Raw genomic sequence first — 18,191 nt, 5'->3', positions numbered from 1 at the left:
TGTATTAGGAGCCAGCGGTAGGCGCTCACCACAACCACAAGAGATCACACAGCGGCTTCAATGAAAGGGATTATACCTGGCCCACAATCACAACCAGAGGTCTCTACTCTAGACTGGAAGCTGCCTGTATACACTGTAAGGGTATGTTCACACTACAGTGTGTGAACGGAATCTCCGCTTGCTGAATTCGGAAGCGGAGATTCAGACTGGCAGCCGGTGGCGGCGGCGGCGTAAGAACCGCGGGCCCTGAGCCGTCACCATTGACGGCTATGCAGTGCTCGCGGACTTCAGCGCAAAGAATGAACATGTTCTTTCTTGGCGCGGAACATTTTGTCCGTCGCTGAAATTCCACAGTGTGAACGGGTCTCGCGGAGACCCATTCACACTAATGTTAAGTTCACGAATTCCGTAGTGTGAACATACCCTTACGCACTCACCTGTCCAGCTCCAATGATTGTATTTTACAAGGAAAGCACCACTCATGCTCCGAACTCAGCAGCTTATAAATACAACGGAATAAAGCAGTGGTCTCCAACCTGCGGACCTCCAGATGTTGCAAAACTACAACTCCCAGCATGCCCGGACAGCCGTTGGCTGTCCGGGCATGCTGGGAGTTGTAGTTTTGCAACATCTGGAGGTCCGCAGGTTGGAGACCACTGGAATAAAGGATGAATACTGGAGGGACACCATTCCACACAACACACAGTCATATCATGGCCGCTCCCAGTCCGTGCCAAGGAATAAGGGAATACATTGCCTACATCTACAGAAACTACATTTACAGCAAACACTAAACTAGATTTGATTCAGCCGTCATTTCCCTTTTTGACTGACAATAAAGGTTTCTTGAGTGTGGAGATTGTGGTTATACACAGGGTACTGTGTCTTACCTGATCCTTCACGAGCACAGTTCCACAGGTAGATCTGCCTGGTGTATAGCACACACATGCACCATTGGTTTTCCTCCAGTAAGTGAACTGCCTGACTCTCTCCAGAACGTGAGTGACTGAGGGGCCACACTCACGCTGCACCAAGGTCTTTCTAGGGCTCATAAGCAGCACAAGCCTCCGGGATCCTGGTCCGACTTCTGCAACCCCTTGCCCCCACACACACGCGCTCCTCCTGTCCTGCCTCTGCTATGACTTGCACAGCATTTTCCTGTTTCTCCTCTCTGCTGCACTCAGCCCAGGTGCTCGCTCCTCCTACACCTTATCTCCAGTCACACCTCTGTTTCGGGCTCCTGCTTTTCTTTAGTGTCTATTTTTTTTTCTTTTCTTTTTTTAAACCAGGTGCAACGTCTGGAACCACCCCCACCCCTCTGTGGTGACTGGCAGTGTCCTTCCTGTACACCCCACCCCCCCTCCCCACTTTGTGGCAATAACACAGAGGACCACTGTAACATCAATGAGACCGAGCCTGCATATTAATCTGCAGATTTTATGAAGCAAGAACAGAAGCTCTGATGTGTCTGTGCCTCCTGTGTATTGTCCTGATCCCAGATGCCTGACATTCCTACCTCCTTGTCCTCACAAACTTTATCCGGAGCTCGAGAACACTGCACACACATCAGCCATGTAACCCTCATTTTAACCCTTTAATTCTCCTGCGTGTACAAAGGTCAAAGAACAAAGTCCCCTTTAGCTCTCCTGTCAGGGTCTCATTGTTTTTGTTGTTTGTTTCTGATATAAGTCATGTTGACTGTTTTGATTGTACAGCAGTGCTATAGAACTAAAAGGTCATCATTACTCATACTCTCTCTCTATATTATATATATATATATATATATATATATATATATATATATATACACACATATACACACACACAGTGAGGCAAAAAAGTATTTAGTCACCAATTGTGCAAGTTCTCCCACTTAAAAAGATGAGAGGCCTGTAATTCATCATAGGTATACCTCAACTATAAGAGACATAATGAGAAAAAAGAATCCATAAAATCACATTGTCTTATTATTAAAGAATGTATTTGCAAATATTGGTGGAAAATAAGTATTAGGTCAATAACAAAAGTTCATCTCAATACTTTGTTATATACCCTTTGTTGGCAATGACAGAGGTCAAACGTTTTCTGTAAGTCTTCACAAGGTTTTCACGCACTGTTGCTGGTATTTTGTCCCATTCCTCCATGCAGATCTCCTCTAGAGCAGTGATGTTTTGGGGTTGTCGCTGGGCAACACAGACTTTCAACTCCCTCCAAAGGTTTTATATGGGGTTGAGATCTGGAGACTGGCTAGGCCACTCCAGGACCTTGAAATTCTTCTTGAAACTCTTTCATTGCCCGAGAGGGGTGTTTGGGATCATTGTCATGCTGAAAGACCCAGCCACATTTCATCTTCAATGCCCCTGCTAATGGAAGGAGGTTTTCACTCAAAATCTCCCAATACATGGCCCCGTTCATTCTTTCCTTTACACAGATCAGTCGTCCTGGTCCCTTTGCTGAAAAACAGCCATACAGCATGATGTTTCCACCCCCATTTTTCACAGTAGGTATGGTAATCGTTGGATGCAACTCAGCATTCTTTCTCCTCCAAACCCAACAGGTTGAGTCTACTTTGGTTTCATCTGACCATATGACATTCTCCCAATGCTCTTCTGGATCATCCAAATGCTCTCTAGCAAACTTCAGACAGGTCCGGACGTGTACTGGCTTAAGCAGGGGGAAACGTCTGGCACTGCATGATTTGAGTCCCTGGCGGCGTAGTGTGTTACTGATGGCAGCCAATGGCAGTCATTGTTACTTTGGTCCCAGCTCTCTGCAGGTCATTCACTAGGTCCCCCCGTGTGGTTCTAGGACTTTTGCTCACCGTTCTTGTGATCATTTTGACACCACAGGGTGAGATCTTGCGTGGAGCCACAGATCGGCGGAGATTATCAGTGGTCTTGTATGTCTTCCATTTTCTAATAATTGTTCCCACAGTTGATTTCCTCAAACCAAACTGCTTGCCTAATGCAGATTCAGTCTTCCCAGCATGGAGCAGGTCTACAATTTTGTTTCTGGCGTCCTTTGACAGCTCTTTGGTCTCGGACATAGTGGAGTTTGGAGTGTGACTGTTTGAGTTTGTGGACAGGTGTCTTTCATACTCATAAGTTCACACAGGTGCCATGAATACAGGTAATGAGTGGAGGACAGAGGAGACTCTTAGGCTAGGTTCACACTACGGAATTTCCGCCTGCAATTTCGCTTTGAAATTGCAGGCAGAAATTCCGCTTGCTAAAATGTATAGTATAGTGAATGGTTTTCCGTTCACAAATTCACACTTTGGAATTTGTGAATGGAAAATCCGCCTGAAATCTCCGGGGGGGGGGGGGGGGGGGGGGGAAACTTTTTGCCCAGAGATTCCGTAGTCTGAACCTAGCCTAAAAGAAGTTGCAGGTCTGTGAGAGCCAGAAATCTTGCTGGTTTGTAGGTGACCAGATACTTATTTTCCACCATAATTTGCAAATAAATTCTTTAAAAATCAGACAAAGCGATTTTATGGATTTTTTTTCTCATTCTGTCTCTCATAGTTGAGGTATATCTATGATGAAAATGACAGGACTCTCATCTTTCTAAGTGGGAGAACTTGCACAATTGGTGGCTGACTAAATATTATTTTGCCCCACTGTGTGTGTATATATTATATTTTTATCTCTGTGGTATATATATCTTGCTGGACACCCTGTACTGGGGAGGATCCTGAACCAGTAGGACATATTATGATAACTAAAGCGATAATCATAGAAGGAATGCAGCCCCATAATTACTAGAACCAGTGACGGCAAACATGAATCATGTGACCTCATTTCAGGAACAATTTGGCCACCCTGCCCTCATGTGTGATATTGGAGCTCATACTGTCACCCAGGAGCCCTGCACTATGTACATGCACACACAAATAGCCCTGTGCAGTTATAACCTGATACAAAAGTGAGGATTTCCATAGCAAAAGACAGATATAGGAGACGGACATCTGTATTAACATGCTGGTCACTTGGAAGGAAAGTGACAAAGCCCACAAACATGTAGCAGCAGGCTGGGGCTCTCCTGTCCCTGGCTACTTGTTAGTAGAAATTTCTAGATCTAGACTATTGTTGTTAGAAACTCAGGCCCTGTTCAGAGTCCTGTGTGGGGGGGGGGGTGCTGTGTAAGTACATGCATTCTAATGTATCGTCCATCACATCTTATGTAATCGTTCATAGATACATGGGCTGGAGGACAGAGACCCCCAACAAATATGAGGGGTCAGGAGAATTGTCACGTGGGGTATCACAAGCAACATTCTATGTCTGCTAGACAATGGAAGCGACCGTCAGATGTCTATATGTAGGTGACTTTATGTTATTTTGTCAGGTTAAGTGGGGGATGGATGCTGTTTCCAGCACTAAAAGAATCCCCTCACCCCCAGGACTCTGTGGCACAGGAGCTGGTTGTAGAGATACAAGAACATACATGGAAGCGATACCTGAGCTGAGCTTGTAGGGGCTGGGGACCTCAGAAAGGCATGCTGGCCCTGGCCTTACACTATCCATCTCCAAATCTGCGATTGTGTGGGGAAGGGAGAGGGAAAACACATGAGAATATGAAGGACAATGAATATGAATAAAACAGAGAATACAGATAGAGAGAAAGTGATTGGCATGTGTGACCCCGAGTGACAGTGCAGGAATGTACCTGGAGGATCTGACCTGTGATGAGTGATATTGATCATGTATGTGGGTTATTTGTGTGATCAGCACTGCAGGATGTCAGCTATGAGCAGTAAAGTGATCTCTTCTTCACAATGCTGCAAGCTACAAGCACTATTCTAGGTCTACATACACTGGCAGTGTTTATACAGATGTGAGAGACTTTCTGCAGCAGTAAGAGCATTAGTTCTGGACGCAAGGTCCTGGTGATGATAAGTGATGAGGCATCCTGTATGCATAACCCATAGCATTGGTCTCCGAACTGTACACCTTCAGACGGTGAAAAACTACAAATCCAGCATGCCCAGACAACCAATGTCTGTCCACCCATGCCAGGAATTGTGGTTTTGAAACATCTGGAGGTCCACTGTTTGGTGACCACTGGCCTCTAAGATACAATGTAGGAAGACTGGTTAGGCTGCGGTCTGCATGGTCTTCAATGTCCTCTCTATATACATTAGCCTGCAGCAGACCTTACTCTGTATTCTGTAGCACATGCATTATAGAGAGAGAAGGGAGAAGGAGAGAGAGAGAGAAGACAAGGAACCGTACAGGGGGGGAAGTAGCTCCAGGACGCCGGCCTCATTCCGTGTGCAGGGGAGACTGGAGGGAACAGATCACAACAAAGGATTAAAAAGCAAACAAGCAAAGCAGAATTTTAAGCTTTCCTATTTTCGGTTCCCATCAGAACCGGATCATATACTGACGTTAATGTAAAAAGCCATAAGTGATCATGAGACAAGACTCCAGAGATAAAACGCTCAACAGACAACACAGAGGAACGGGACGACACTGATCAGAGGCAAAAGTACACAACACAAGTACCACATATGTGTCCTGGAGGCAGGGGCTGAACCAGAACACAACAAGCTCTCCTGCTCCTGTGTTAGTAGAATGAGGTGTGAGACGAGAAGATGAACACAACAAGACACATGACAGGTCCCTGCATAAGCTACAGTTGCGAGTGGCGCCTACATGAATACACACTAGGTAGGTTGCAGCCGATGCCGTCTATAAACGCACGGATGTTGTGCTGCACCTAGGGCTGGGCAGTATGACCAAATCTGCGTATCACGGTATTTTTGTAACTTTCGGCGGTTCCACGGTATAGAACAGTATATCCCCCCCCCAAATTAAATTATCAGCCCAGCGCTGCCCCCATCAGGGTAAATACTCAAATGTCACCCGCTAGCGCTGCCCTACTCGTGCTGTTTGTTGCGGCCGCCGGCGCTGACACAAGGTAAACAAAATAAACTAAGGGTGCTTTCACACTACGATTGTAGTGTACGGTTGGTGGAGCATGAACCCATTCATTTCAATGAGCCGACGGGAGTCAAACGCTGACTCCGGTTGTCTCATTTTTGCGCCGTATACAGTTTTCTGACCGGACCTAAAACCGTGGTATACCACGGTTCTAGGTCCGGTCAGAAAACCGTATTCGGGGAAAAATGATACAACCGGAGTCAACGTTTGACTCCGGGCGGCTCATTGAAATGAATGGGGTTCGGGCTGGGATACGGGAGCGTCCGGTTTTCGCCCCTCCCAACCGGATCCAGCAACCGTACACTACAATCGTAGTGTGAAAGCACCCTAATGCATGTTCCGACGTCAGCCTTACGCTGGGGACGTGAACGTCGGACAGCCATCAGCCTATCACCGGCGTTCCGCCTCGGCCGCTGATAGGCTGAGCCCACTGTCATGTAAGAAGCCGCCCAGAGCTCCTTACATGACAGTGGGCTCAGCCTATCAGCGGGCAAGGCGGAACATCGCTGCAGCCTGTGATAGGCTGACGGCTGTCACTAGGAAGCAGGTGAGGCCGGTACAAGACTAACGGGAGGTGAGTTAAGGTTTATTTTGTTTATTTTTTGCAGCCCGAGCATAGGGATACCGCACAGTATAGAGCAGTGGTCTTCAACCTGCGGACCTCCAGATGTTGCAAAACTACAACTCCCAGCATGCTGAGAGTTGTAGTTTTGCAACATCTGGAGGTTGGCAGGTTGAAGACCACTGGTATAGAGTGTCAGCGCCGGCGGCCGCAACAAACATGAGGAAGAGGAGGGCAGCGCATGTGGGTGACATATCAGTATTTACCCTGATGGGGACAGCGCTGGGCTGATAATTGTAGGGGGGCAGAACAGCGCTCGCGGGTGACATGTGATTAGTTCCCCAGGGACAGCGCAGCGCTGGGCTAATTAATTGTTGGTATTTGGTATGAACCGGTATACCGCGCAGCTAGGGCTTTTATCTTGGCTGTGGTGGGATGGTGACACAGTTACAGGAGAACGCCTCATACAAAAGCGATCACTGTGGTCTACGTGTCTGTATTTACACATTGGCAGACATCTTCATCGTATATTCTGCCACTAAACAGATTTGTATTTTACTGTGGGTCACACATACGGAACTGAGACAACAGCGTCTTGCGGTTCACCTCGGATATCTTTCTCTAGTATATGCTTACCCTCCATATGCCCAGACTTTCCCCAATCCCTAAAACAAAAATCTCAGTTGTTTCTTTTCTCTCTCATTGGAAAGATCATCTCACCAGGGCATCCATCTTTCTAATGAAGTTACCCCAGAAATCAGTGGTTCTAAAGGCTGTGACCCCAGAAATGCTCAAGTGTTCCCCAATGTTACTTTTCCACTCAGTCTTCAGATAAGTTTGGGAGAGACACAACTTTATGCTGGATTGTCAGGTTGCGAGACAGCTACACAACACCAGAGTTTCATTCATAATACCTAATAATTAGAATGGGATTTGTGCAAGAAAACTGCTGGGCACTGTATGGCTGTAGAGGTAACCAGACTGTCCAACAGAAGCTGTGCCACTCCACGTTCTATCAAAAAACTGGGTGGGAGGGACACTAAAACTAATAAGGCTTCATTATTGTATTTCCTGCAACATATTCATGAACTTTTTTGGTTACGATTCTTTTCAGTTCACATCACTTGTTGCAGGATTTTCTAGGACTGTCTCTTTTAGCTAAATGGAACTTGCAGAAATCCATGCATTTGCTGCAGGAATAACCTTATGCATGGAACTGCGTAAGAGACATTTCTGCTACATATCTGTGTGTGAATATTTACCTGTTACCTTGCTGTCAGTGAATGATTTCAATTCACAGATAAATCCCTGACCAAGTCATGTTCACACAGGTGAAGGGCTTGTTACCATGTAACAAAAGCTCTCAAATGTTGTCAGTCCTGCATTTATCAGCTACAAATGTTTTTTAATCAGGATGTTAAGTAAATCTTTCACTGACAGCAAACAGAGATCTTGAAAACAGAGACTTTTACCCCATTGCAATGACACGTAGTGCACCTTCTGAGCCTCACTCGCTTCTCTGTAAGGCTGCATTCACACCACGTTTTGTACATACGGGTGCCGGATCCGGTGGGGGGAGGGGCAAACTGAGCGCTTCCGTACCCCGGCCGGATCAGCCCGTGACTTCATTTACTTTAATGATCCAACTGGAGTCAAACGGTGACTCCGGTCAGCTCAGTTTTGACCCGTATGCGGTTTTGGACCGGACCTAAAATCATAGTAAACTAGGGTTTTAGGTCTGGTCAGGAAACCGCATACGGGTCAAAACTGAGCCGACCGGAGTCACCGTTTGACTCGGGTCGGGTCATTAAAGTAAATGAAGTCACGGGCTGATCCGGCTTGGGTACGGGAGCGCCCGGTTTGCCCCTCCCCCCGCCGGATCCGGCACCCGTATGTACAAAACGTGGTGTGAATGCACCTTAACACATTGGCCCTGATGTACTAAGAGTGTTGTGTAGGTTTCTTTGTGGGTTTTGATTCACTACAGATATTTTTCCACGGTATTTACTAAGTTTTTTTTTTTTTTTTTTTACACATGCTCTGATCTGTCTGGTTTTCCACATTTTCTGTGAAAACCTTAGTAAATATGTTGGGTTTTTGTGAAAATATCAGGGCCACGCCCCTTTTGCCCAACGGTCACGCCCCTTTTTCAGGTTCTCTCAGTCAAATGGAGTGTTGGCCGGGTTTTTTTCAATCCTGGCGCAGACAGAATTTCTGGGCCCATTCTGGAGCACACAGGAGTTCTGGCACACAACCCAACAAAACATTTCGATTTACAATAGTAAATCAGGGCCATTGATTTCCTATATCTAGTTTTATATATGTTTTCTGCCCCCTACATAATAACCCAGCTCTGTAGTACAAGGTTGAGCAGTATCTGGTATAGGACAGGCACCTGAACGCTCCTCTATGACGACAGCGTCACATTTACTGGGACATCGTAAAGACACTCAGCTTGGACGGGGGAAGCACCGCGAGTTGATGTTTGGATCTGTTAGGACTGTAGACTTGTAAACCACACAACATCACAAAACACCACAAACATACATGACTTGCGGTGGCAGATCTGCTACATCTTGACACTTAAGAGTTAAGGGCACCAACGGGCTTAAGACAGGACATTGACGGACATGTTATAGAATAAGTACATACAAGTGTTAATTCAGAGAACATGTTTAAAACACATTAGTCACCCACCTGGTTTGGGGACAGAGTTGGTCATTGACTGGGGAACCTTATCATTAATTAACTCCACACATTCACTAGGGAAAAAACCGACCTGTGGAATAAAAAAAGCATGTAAGCGAGAGACATCTAAGAGAGGAAGAACGCAGAGAGTGCCACACAGGTCTAAGTTATGGGGGCTCAGCTATACTGTTACTGGTATATTTCATGACAAACTTGTTGACTGTATCCTGTAAGAACTAGCAGAATCGTGAGTACAGCTCTGGGGTATAATACAGGATATAACTCAGGATCAGTACAGGATAAGTAATGTTATGTATGTACACAGTGACCTCACCAGCAGAATAGTGAGTACAGCTCTGGAATATAATACAGGATATAACTCAGGATCAGTACAGGATAAGTAATGTAATGTATGTACACAGTGACCCCACCAGCAGAATAGTGAGTGCATCTCTGGAGTATAATATGGGGTCAGGGGGGTGTACTGAAATAGCCGATAACTTATACCGGAATATCGGTATAAGTTATCGGCCCTACAGTCCACAGAGTATCGGTCCTAAAAAATCGATATCAGTCGATCCCTAGTGAGTACAGCTCTGGAGTATAATACAGGATATAACTCAGGATCAGTACAGGATAAGTAATGTAATGTATGTACACAGTGACCTCAGCAGCAGAATAGTGAGTGCAGCTCTGGAGTATAATACAGGATATAACTCAGGATCAGTACAGGATAAGTAATGTAATGTATGTACACAGTGACCCCACCAGCAGAATAGTGAGTGCAGCTCTAGAGTATAATACATGATATAACTCAGGATCAGTACAGGATAAGTAATGTAATGTATGTACACAGTGACCTCACCAGCAGAATAGTGAGTGCAGCTCTGGTGTATAATACAGGATATAACTCAGTATCAGTACAGGATACGTGTTACTCCAGATACAAGGCATGAAATTGTAATGACAAACCACTGTACATAGAGATGTGGATGTTTCCTCACCTGGAATCCATGCTTTCCCCTCCACCACGTGGTCAGTTCTTTTGGGGGCATATCAATAACAGATACAATGTCTCCAACCTGAAGAAAAGTGAAAACACTAAAAGGTACAAACGAGCTTTAACCGTGTCTACCTAGTTTATATTGCACAGACTGGCAAACCCACTAAGACTCTGCACCCCAATGTATTATCTTACCTCAAAGGACAGTTCATCAGCAGCTTGTGCGTTGTAGCGTTTGATGACGTGGGCGGCAGCAATGGCAGGAACATTGATGGACGATTCTTCATGTACTAGTAAGTGGTTACCTTTATTATCGATCTAGTGACAAGGAGGCAGAATCACAGTCATCCTTCTCTGTATTCAGCAGAAAACATTATGCAAACATCAGGTTCTGGAGTCTCAGATTTCCTACCTCCATCCACGTCAGGGCTGGTCCACAGTTGATCTTGTTCCCGGCGATGGCTGACAAGCGTGACAGGTAAGCCATCAGCATCTGCGTGACCAGCTGGGAAAAGAAACAGGACCATTACATATCGATGGGGGGCATGCTCATCAATCTACATCCTTTTCCCCATTGCATGTGTCCCTCACTGTATGGAAATGTGACATAAACACCAGGGTCATGGCTGTTCCATTCAAATCAGCAGGCCAGCGACACCATCAGGAAAATGCAGCCATGTTTTCTTAGTGTGTGATGTTTACTAAATGCACCTGCACCAATTGTGCAACACACGAACAAAAGGGAGGCGCACCCAGTGACATTTAACCATAAATAGGGCATTATTGAAAAAAATAAAGCCAGGTACTGATGAATGAGCATGTTCTGCATGTGAAAGCAGCTACTTATGACTAGGTACAACTATTCTCATCTACTGTTCTTAAAGGGGTACTCCGGCCCTAAGACATCTTATCCCCTATCCAAAGGATAGGGGATAAGATGTCTGACCGCGGGGGTCCTGCCGCTGGGGACCCCTGCAATCTTGCATTCGGCACCCATCTCTTTGAGCTGCACGCTACGCTGCCAGCTCACAAACTGCCGGGTACCGACCACAGGGCTGGAGTATCGTGACGTCACGACTCCGCCACTGTGTGACATCACCCCCTACCCCCGCTATGCAAGTCTATGGGAGGGGGCGTGACGTCCGTCACGCCCCCTCCCATAGACTTGCATAGCAGGGGCGGGGCGTGATTTAACACGGGGCGGATTCATGACGTCACGATACTCCGACGCCGTGGACGCCACCCGGCAGTACCCCTTTAAGATCTTACCCAACATGCTGTACAATATAGAAAGCCAAGCTGATGAACCCTTACCTCTGGGCTATCCTTCACGGAGTCGGCCCGGGGCAGCTCTGAGAGCTGAGAGAAGCGGCGGTCATATATACAAAGATGAAGGTGTTTGTCCAGCACCCGGAAATCTTCATAACTTCGTTTAACTATCCAGCTCCGGCCCTATGAGACAACATCATCACATATAATGAACCGCACTAAGGCTTATGGTGCTGCTAACAATGAGTGACCAGAATGGAGCATAAAAGGGTTAAACACATGGTTGGTTCTGGCAGCAGCGATGTCTCCCCACTCCCATCGCCATATAAAACTCTTAATTTCTTTCCCATCTGCACAGTGAGGAGTCTGCCAGGTGCAGCGTTCTTGTAGGGCTGAGGTGATGATGTCATTCTCATTTCTTTATCGGCGGCAGATTCTCATTTTCACAGCGCAGTCAGATCTGCCGTTCCCAGCGGGTGAATCTCATTGTCCATAACAGAGTTAATAGCATCTTGGATCCAAAACAATGCCAGAAATACCTGCAAAGCTCAGCACGACTGACAGGCAGAGAATGTAAAATATCAGCAAGTTATATGAAGCATCGCCTGCATCATGATGTCCTGAATACATCACACCAAGACAGCCAGGAAGATGTCCAACCTTCTCACCTCTGCTAAAGCGAATGACCCATGTGGGAGGCCAGGGAAGCAGACAGACGCCATTTTTTATGGATGTTAAACAGACTAAGACTGCATCAATGGGGAGAGAGTTAAAGAAAATCTGTCATCAGTATCACCCACTCTAACCTGTCATACAGGCGATACTGATCAAAATTATACTTACAATGTCCTGAATGGCCCAGCCCTTGTGCCGTTATCACAGCTTTTTTTTTTTTTTTTACATTTTTATGTAAATTAGGTCCTTGGGGCATGGGCGGAGCTAGGACTGGACCTCCGGGCACCCCACATGATCTTCTGAAATGCTGGCGCTCTGCCCGGCTCATCAATATGAACGGCCTCCCTCCCTGCTCTCAAGGCAGGTTTTCACCATGGCATCCCAGAGTACACCTGGTGATGTAAAGTTTACCTCGATCCATAGATAACTTAGAGCGCATGCGCAGCACTATGCTGACAGCATAGGGCTAAGATAGGCAGCAACAGTAGCGTAGCCCTGCGCATGAGTTGTCCGTACCGCATAAGTAGCGTAGTGATAGCGTAGCTGTAGAAAACAGAGCGCATGCGCAGAGCTCTAGCATAGGCAGCTGGAAACAAGCATAGGCTTAGAGTAGTTTAAAGGGGTATTCCAGGATTTTTTTTATTTGTTTATGCTACAGGGGCTGTTAACTGTGTGACGGTTTTCTCATAATTCTTATGTGATTTTCACCCCAATATTTACTTTTAACAGCATACAAAATTTTCTGTTGTCTCAGGTTGCAATGCGGCCGAGACCTGACTCACTAGTCAGCTGATGACAGGGAGCCTGTCTGCTTCCATGGGTGGAGCGATCGCTTGGTGGGAGAGAGATCAATCTGCAACTAATGCAACAGCTGTAGGCACCCTGATTGAAAACCACAGGTCTTTTAAATGGATGCAGCTCATTTATGTTTCAATGGGTGGGGTGGCTGATGTGTGGGAGGGAGGAAAATGGAATTATGGGATTTGCAGTCAAAAAAAGAAAAAACAAATCGGTAATACCAGTTCATAAAAAGTTAGCCACAGTGTTATGGTAATCTCACAATATAGCCATTTAGCCACAAGACACGCGCAGATCCTTCTTAAGCATGTCCATTACTGTCTGCCTGGTACATACTAAAATCACCATATAGTGGATTACCCCTTTAACATTAGTGTAGCGTAGATAGCTTATATTGTACCATAACGTAGCGTAGCCTAGGTTTTATAGTGAAAGGAGGTAGGTTATAGGTTTTAAAGTAAAGAGACTACAACTACCAGCATGCTCAGGCATGCTGGAAGTTGTAGTTTTGCATATTTTACAGTGAAGCGAGCACAACTCCCAACATGCGCAGACAGCTAAAGTCTGTCCAGGCAGGATGGGCATTGTAGTTTTACACAGGTATAGAGTAGTTAGCGTAATGTTAGCGCAGTTTTAGCATAGTTAGCGTAGCGTAGTGTAGTTTTACATAGGTGTATTGTAGTTCGCGTAGTGTTAGCGAAGTTTTAGCATAGTTAGTGTAGTGTTAGCGCAGTTTTAGCGTAGCGTTAGTGCAGTTTTAGAGTAGTTAACGTAGCGTTGTGTTTTAGCGTAGTTAGCGTAGTTTTACACAGGTGTAGTGCAGTTAGCACAGTGTAGTGTTAGCACAGTTTTACACAAATGTAGTGTAGCGCAGTTTTACAGGCAGATAAAGCGTAGTTTGGAGAGTGTAGCATGGGGTGTAGATTAGTTTAGTCATACAGTGAAGGGGCTGCAACTCCCAGCATGCCCACACAGCCAAAGGCTGTCCAGGCAGGATGGGAGTTGTAGCTTTGCAAAAGTAGCAGAGGCCATTGTGCTCTGCTACGTTAACATAGTAGATGCGAGTACGTCCTTGTACGTTAAAGTAGCAGAGGCGAGTGTGCCCTGAGCTGCACTAGTTAGTTCATTAAGGGTATACAGCCATCTATATAGATGGCTGTATACGGTGATCAGAAGGCCACTTAACCACCTCCTGCTCCGTCACTAGACGTGGAGCAACAAAGGAAGATGACTGAGCTGGAACGGGGGTGGTAAGTTAGTTTTTCCTTCTCTTCTCGTTTCAGATATGTGAATGCGGAGGACTACGACGATAACCTGAATTTTTTCTATTGTTTTAATAAAATGGTTAACGGGGCTGTGGGGTAGTGTTTTTTCCTATAAATTACTTTACAGGCTTAGTGGTGGAAGCTGTCTTATAGATGGAGTCCATTACTAAGCCGGAGCTTAGCGTTAGCCCCAAAAACAGCTAGCACTAACCCCCAATTATTACCCTAGTACCCACTGCCACAGGGGTACCAAGAAGAGCCGGTACCAAATATGGCGCTCTTGGGGCTACAGTACAAAGTTTGGGCACCCCAGGTAAAAATTTGTATTAATGTGCATAAAGAAGCAAAGGAAAGATGAAAAATTTCCAAAAGGCATCAAATTACAGATTAGACATTCTTATAATATATCAACAAAAGTTAAATTTTATTTCCATCATTTACACTTTCAAAATAACAGAAAACAAAAAAATGGCATCTGCAAAAGTTTGGACACAATGCAGAGTTAATATTTTGTACTGCCCCCTTTGGCAAGTATCACAGCTTGTAAACGCTTTTTGTAGCCAGCCAAGAGTCTTTCAATTCTTGTTTGCGGTATCTTTGCCCACTCTTCCTTACAAAAGTCTTCCAGTTTAATACAAATTTTTACCTGGGGTGCCCAAACTTTTGATCCCCACTGTAGGTGGTAACAGGCTGGCGTTATTAAGGCTGGGGAGGGCTGGTAACAATGGTCCTCGCCCACCCTGGTAACGTCAGGCTGTTGCTGTTTGGTTGGTATTCGGCTGAAAATTAAAAGACTGGGAATCACAAACTTTATTTATTTTTTATAGAAACTAAATAGATTTAAAAAAATGTGTGTGGTTCCCCTAATGAACTAACTGACGCAGCTCAGGGCGCACTCGCCTCTGCTACTTTAACGTACAAGGACGTACTCGCCTCTGCTACCTTAACCCCACGCTACACTCTCAAAACTATGCTTTTTCTGCCTGTAAAACTAAGTTAGCTACACTAAACCTGTGCACAACTGTGCTAACACTACGCTACACTAACTACTCCATACCTGTGTAGCACTACAACTCCCATCCTGCCCGGACAGCCTTTAGCTGTCTGAGCATGCTGGGAGTTGTAGTCCCTTTACTTTAAAACCTATAACCTACCTTCGTTCATTATAAAGGCCTAAGCTACTATCGCTGCCTACGTTAGACCTACGCTGTCAGCATAGTGCTGTGCATGCGTTCTGAGTTTTCTAGGGATCGAAGTAAACTTTACATCACCAGAAGCTGCGTCAGTTTCAGCCTCATAAGCGACACCACTTCCGGGAGTACTCTGGTAGCAGCGCATGTGCCATGCCGCAAAAGCAGGGAGTTAGGCCGTGCATATTGATGAGCCAGGCGGAGCACCCGCCCCGGCAGAAGATCACGTGGGGTGCCTGGAGTTCCAGTTCTAGCTCTGTCCATGCCCCAAGGACCTCATTTACATAAAAAGAAAAACCGTGATAACGCCGCAACGGCTGGGCCATTCAGGACATTGTAAGTATCATTTTGATCAGTATCATTCGCACTACATGCCTGTATGACAGATTAGTGCGGGTGATACTGATGACAGATTTTCTTTAAGATGAACCTGAATTAGTCACTTTATGAAGACCCCTGTACGAGGTGACTCTTCTGAGGGTCCTCAGGTATGGGGCAGGATCCAACCACATAACCTAAGCCTCACCTGCCCCTACACACTGTTTATTACTTAGACATTATGTATAATTGTAAATTATTTACATTATGTATAACATGTATACATTATGTCACTGCAGGAAGGACAAAGGCAAATTACTGAAACAGTGCGGCAATCTGGGGGGCGTCATACTGATCATAACTACTGGGGGGTCATATGTATGGCCTCATGCTCCATTGTCACATACATACCAAATAAGTCTGAATGTTCTCTTGTCCTTTGAATACAAAACTGCCTTTTATTTTTACATTATCGAGCATGCTGCAGGCTCAGTCACACATGTCCCATAGGAATAGGTGTTTGTGGAGATCGGGCAGCTGAAGGGTGATGCTGTGTGCAGTGGGGGTGCTGCAGCTTTCCAGACAGTCAGGTTTCTGACTGGAAGCCAAATAAGACATTAGGAGAAGTCACGTCAGGTAAAGTGGATCCCGGTCACCTCATGTTTTGTGCTCCTGCATCACTGGAGAGCTATCGATCTTCTCTTTGAATGAGCCAGGCAACAAAATCATGCAGATGAAAACCCAGTAAAACAGCCTGCAGCTCTGCTGAAACTACAACCCCCATCCTGAGCCTGTCTAAGTCAGCTGGGAATTGCAGTTTCATCAAAAGCCGAGAGCCGCAGGTTACAGACTACCAGATTACAGGGTTGCCTTGTGAATAACCAGTGAATAAAAAAAATAAAAAAAAATTTAAAAAAAAGAGAGACCGACGGAGGCGTCTCGTGTATTACCATTTAGACCCTTTAGGGAATAAGGTAGAGAGAAAGGGCTTGGATGGCCCTTAGGTAGTGGCTGCTCACCTGGAGCGAAAAGAGAACTTGCATATAACTCAACAAAGTGGGTAAACAATAAGAGGAGGAACAGCTGCTATGCCCAGGGTCCCAGGAGAAGAAGTGATCAAATTCCTGATGCAAGCAGATGAAGGTAGAGAAAAAAGGACCCTTGAAGTGGCGCTGCTGTGTCCAGTAAGAGATGGAGGCCAGACCAAAGATATTTCAAAACACACTACTGCCAGGGATCTTCGTATAGTTCCCGTAGTGCTGAGGGTCAGCTGGGAATACGGCACACAGTTTGGGGTTACCCCCAAATCGTGCGCCGTATTCCGAGCTGACCCTCAGCACTACGGGAACTATACGAAGATCCCTGGCAGTAGTGTGTTTTGAAATATCTTTGGTCTGGCCTCCATCTCTTACTGGACACAGCAGCGCCACTTCAAGGGTGCTTTTTTCTCTACCTTCATCCGCTTGTGAATAAACAGGCTGTTTCAGAAAGTAACTTTTATTCAGTTGTGCCTCCTGCTGTCTCCAATCAATGAGCATAAACAGATGACATTTACAGTAATGGGGCAAATATACTACAACTTAGCAGCTGATATAGAGTAAATGGAGGCGCTCTGCTACCCGTCCACCATTACCTGACATGCGACTTGTACAAGGAAGACCAGCTCCTTAGATTCACAGCCGTTTCTGCTTTGTTCACTCTGCTCCTCTGTCAATGTGAGCTGAAAAGATCAGAGAAAAAACAACAATAAGACTAGGACAGCAAAACATCCAGCACAGATGAACAGTGGATAGAAGAACCAATATAGATAAAGAACACATGCAAAACACTAGCTGTTTCCTGCACATATAGATCATTATTTCAGCAGGTCCATGTGTGTGGGATCAAAGACCTTCATCAATGGTCAGACATTCATTATCTTGCAATATTGTTAAGACGGTGAAAATGATTAGATACATTTTTTGTATAAATATAAGATAAGGCCAATGACAAGCATAGACTGGTGTTATAACAGTATTGTGGCCCCAATATGTGACAATATTGGGATGAATATGGAGCAAATATTATGTTACAGACAATGTATCGCAGGTCTCTACTAGGAGTCCGGACCTGGAGGACCAGCACCTGATGTATAAGTCTTGTCACAGTTGTGAGCTGATCATTGTGTTTATCATTGGCAGAAGCCCCCGAGGAGAACATGTCACATTTCAAGTGCTATGAACGCTTGATTCTCCATTTATCTCTTGGTAAGAACATCATAGTGAAGTGGACTTGACATCCCCGCCGTGCAGCAATGGGCTGATCGCATCCTGTGCGCTCCATTAACCCCATCCCTTACTGCCGCCTACACATCAAGTAGGTCAAACAACATGACACAAAGTGATGTCCTGGACCACAAACACAGCACATGAGGGGCCGACAGTAAGGATCATCCACAGTGCTAGCATCATGTGCAGGAGGTCACAGAACCATGAAGCC

At 45.6% G+C, this 18,191-nt stretch overlaps 1 protein-coding gene across 14 annotated transcripts in view; it reads right to left on the bottom strand.

Annotated features, from left to right (window-relative positions):
- ARHGAP32 (Rho GTPase activating protein 32) overlaps positions 1-18,191 on the bottom strand; it is a 271,432-nt gene that overhangs the window by 40,219 nt on the left and 213,022 nt on the right. For 9 of the 14 annotated variants that reach the window (XM_056544167.1, XM_056544165.1, XM_056544166.1 and 6 more), the window contains 8 exons: positions 17,347-17,433; positions 11,513-11,650; positions 10,611-10,703; positions 10,394-10,516; positions 10,200-10,277; positions 9,205-9,286; positions 5,235-5,285; positions 4,460-4,534 (listed from right to left, as the gene is read on the bottom strand). In XM_056544167.1, coding sequence (XP_056400142.1) covers positions 4,460-4,534; positions 5,235-5,285; positions 9,205-9,286; positions 10,200-10,277; positions 10,394-10,516; positions 10,611-10,703; positions 11,513-11,650; positions 17,347-17,433 — 727 coding nt within the window. The remainder of the gene's footprint in view (positions 1-4,459; positions 4,535-5,234; positions 5,286-9,204; positions 9,287-10,199; positions 10,278-10,393; positions 10,517-10,610; positions 10,704-11,512; positions 11,651-17,346; positions 17,434-18,191) is intronic. The other 5 variants (XM_056544169.1, XM_056544170.1, XM_056544171.1 and 2 more) reach the window with 3 other exon arrangements.

The sequence above is a fragment of the Hyla sarda genome, chromosome 10, assembly GCF_029499605.1.
Source record: "Hyla sarda isolate aHylSar1 chromosome 10, aHylSar1.hap1, whole genome shotgun sequence".
NCBI classification, from domain to species: Eukaryota; Metazoa; Chordata; class Amphibia; order Anura; family Hylidae; genus Hyla; species Hyla sarda.
The sequence above is the reverse complement of the archived record's forward strand: the minus strand, read 5'-3'. Positions and strand labels throughout refer to the sequence as shown.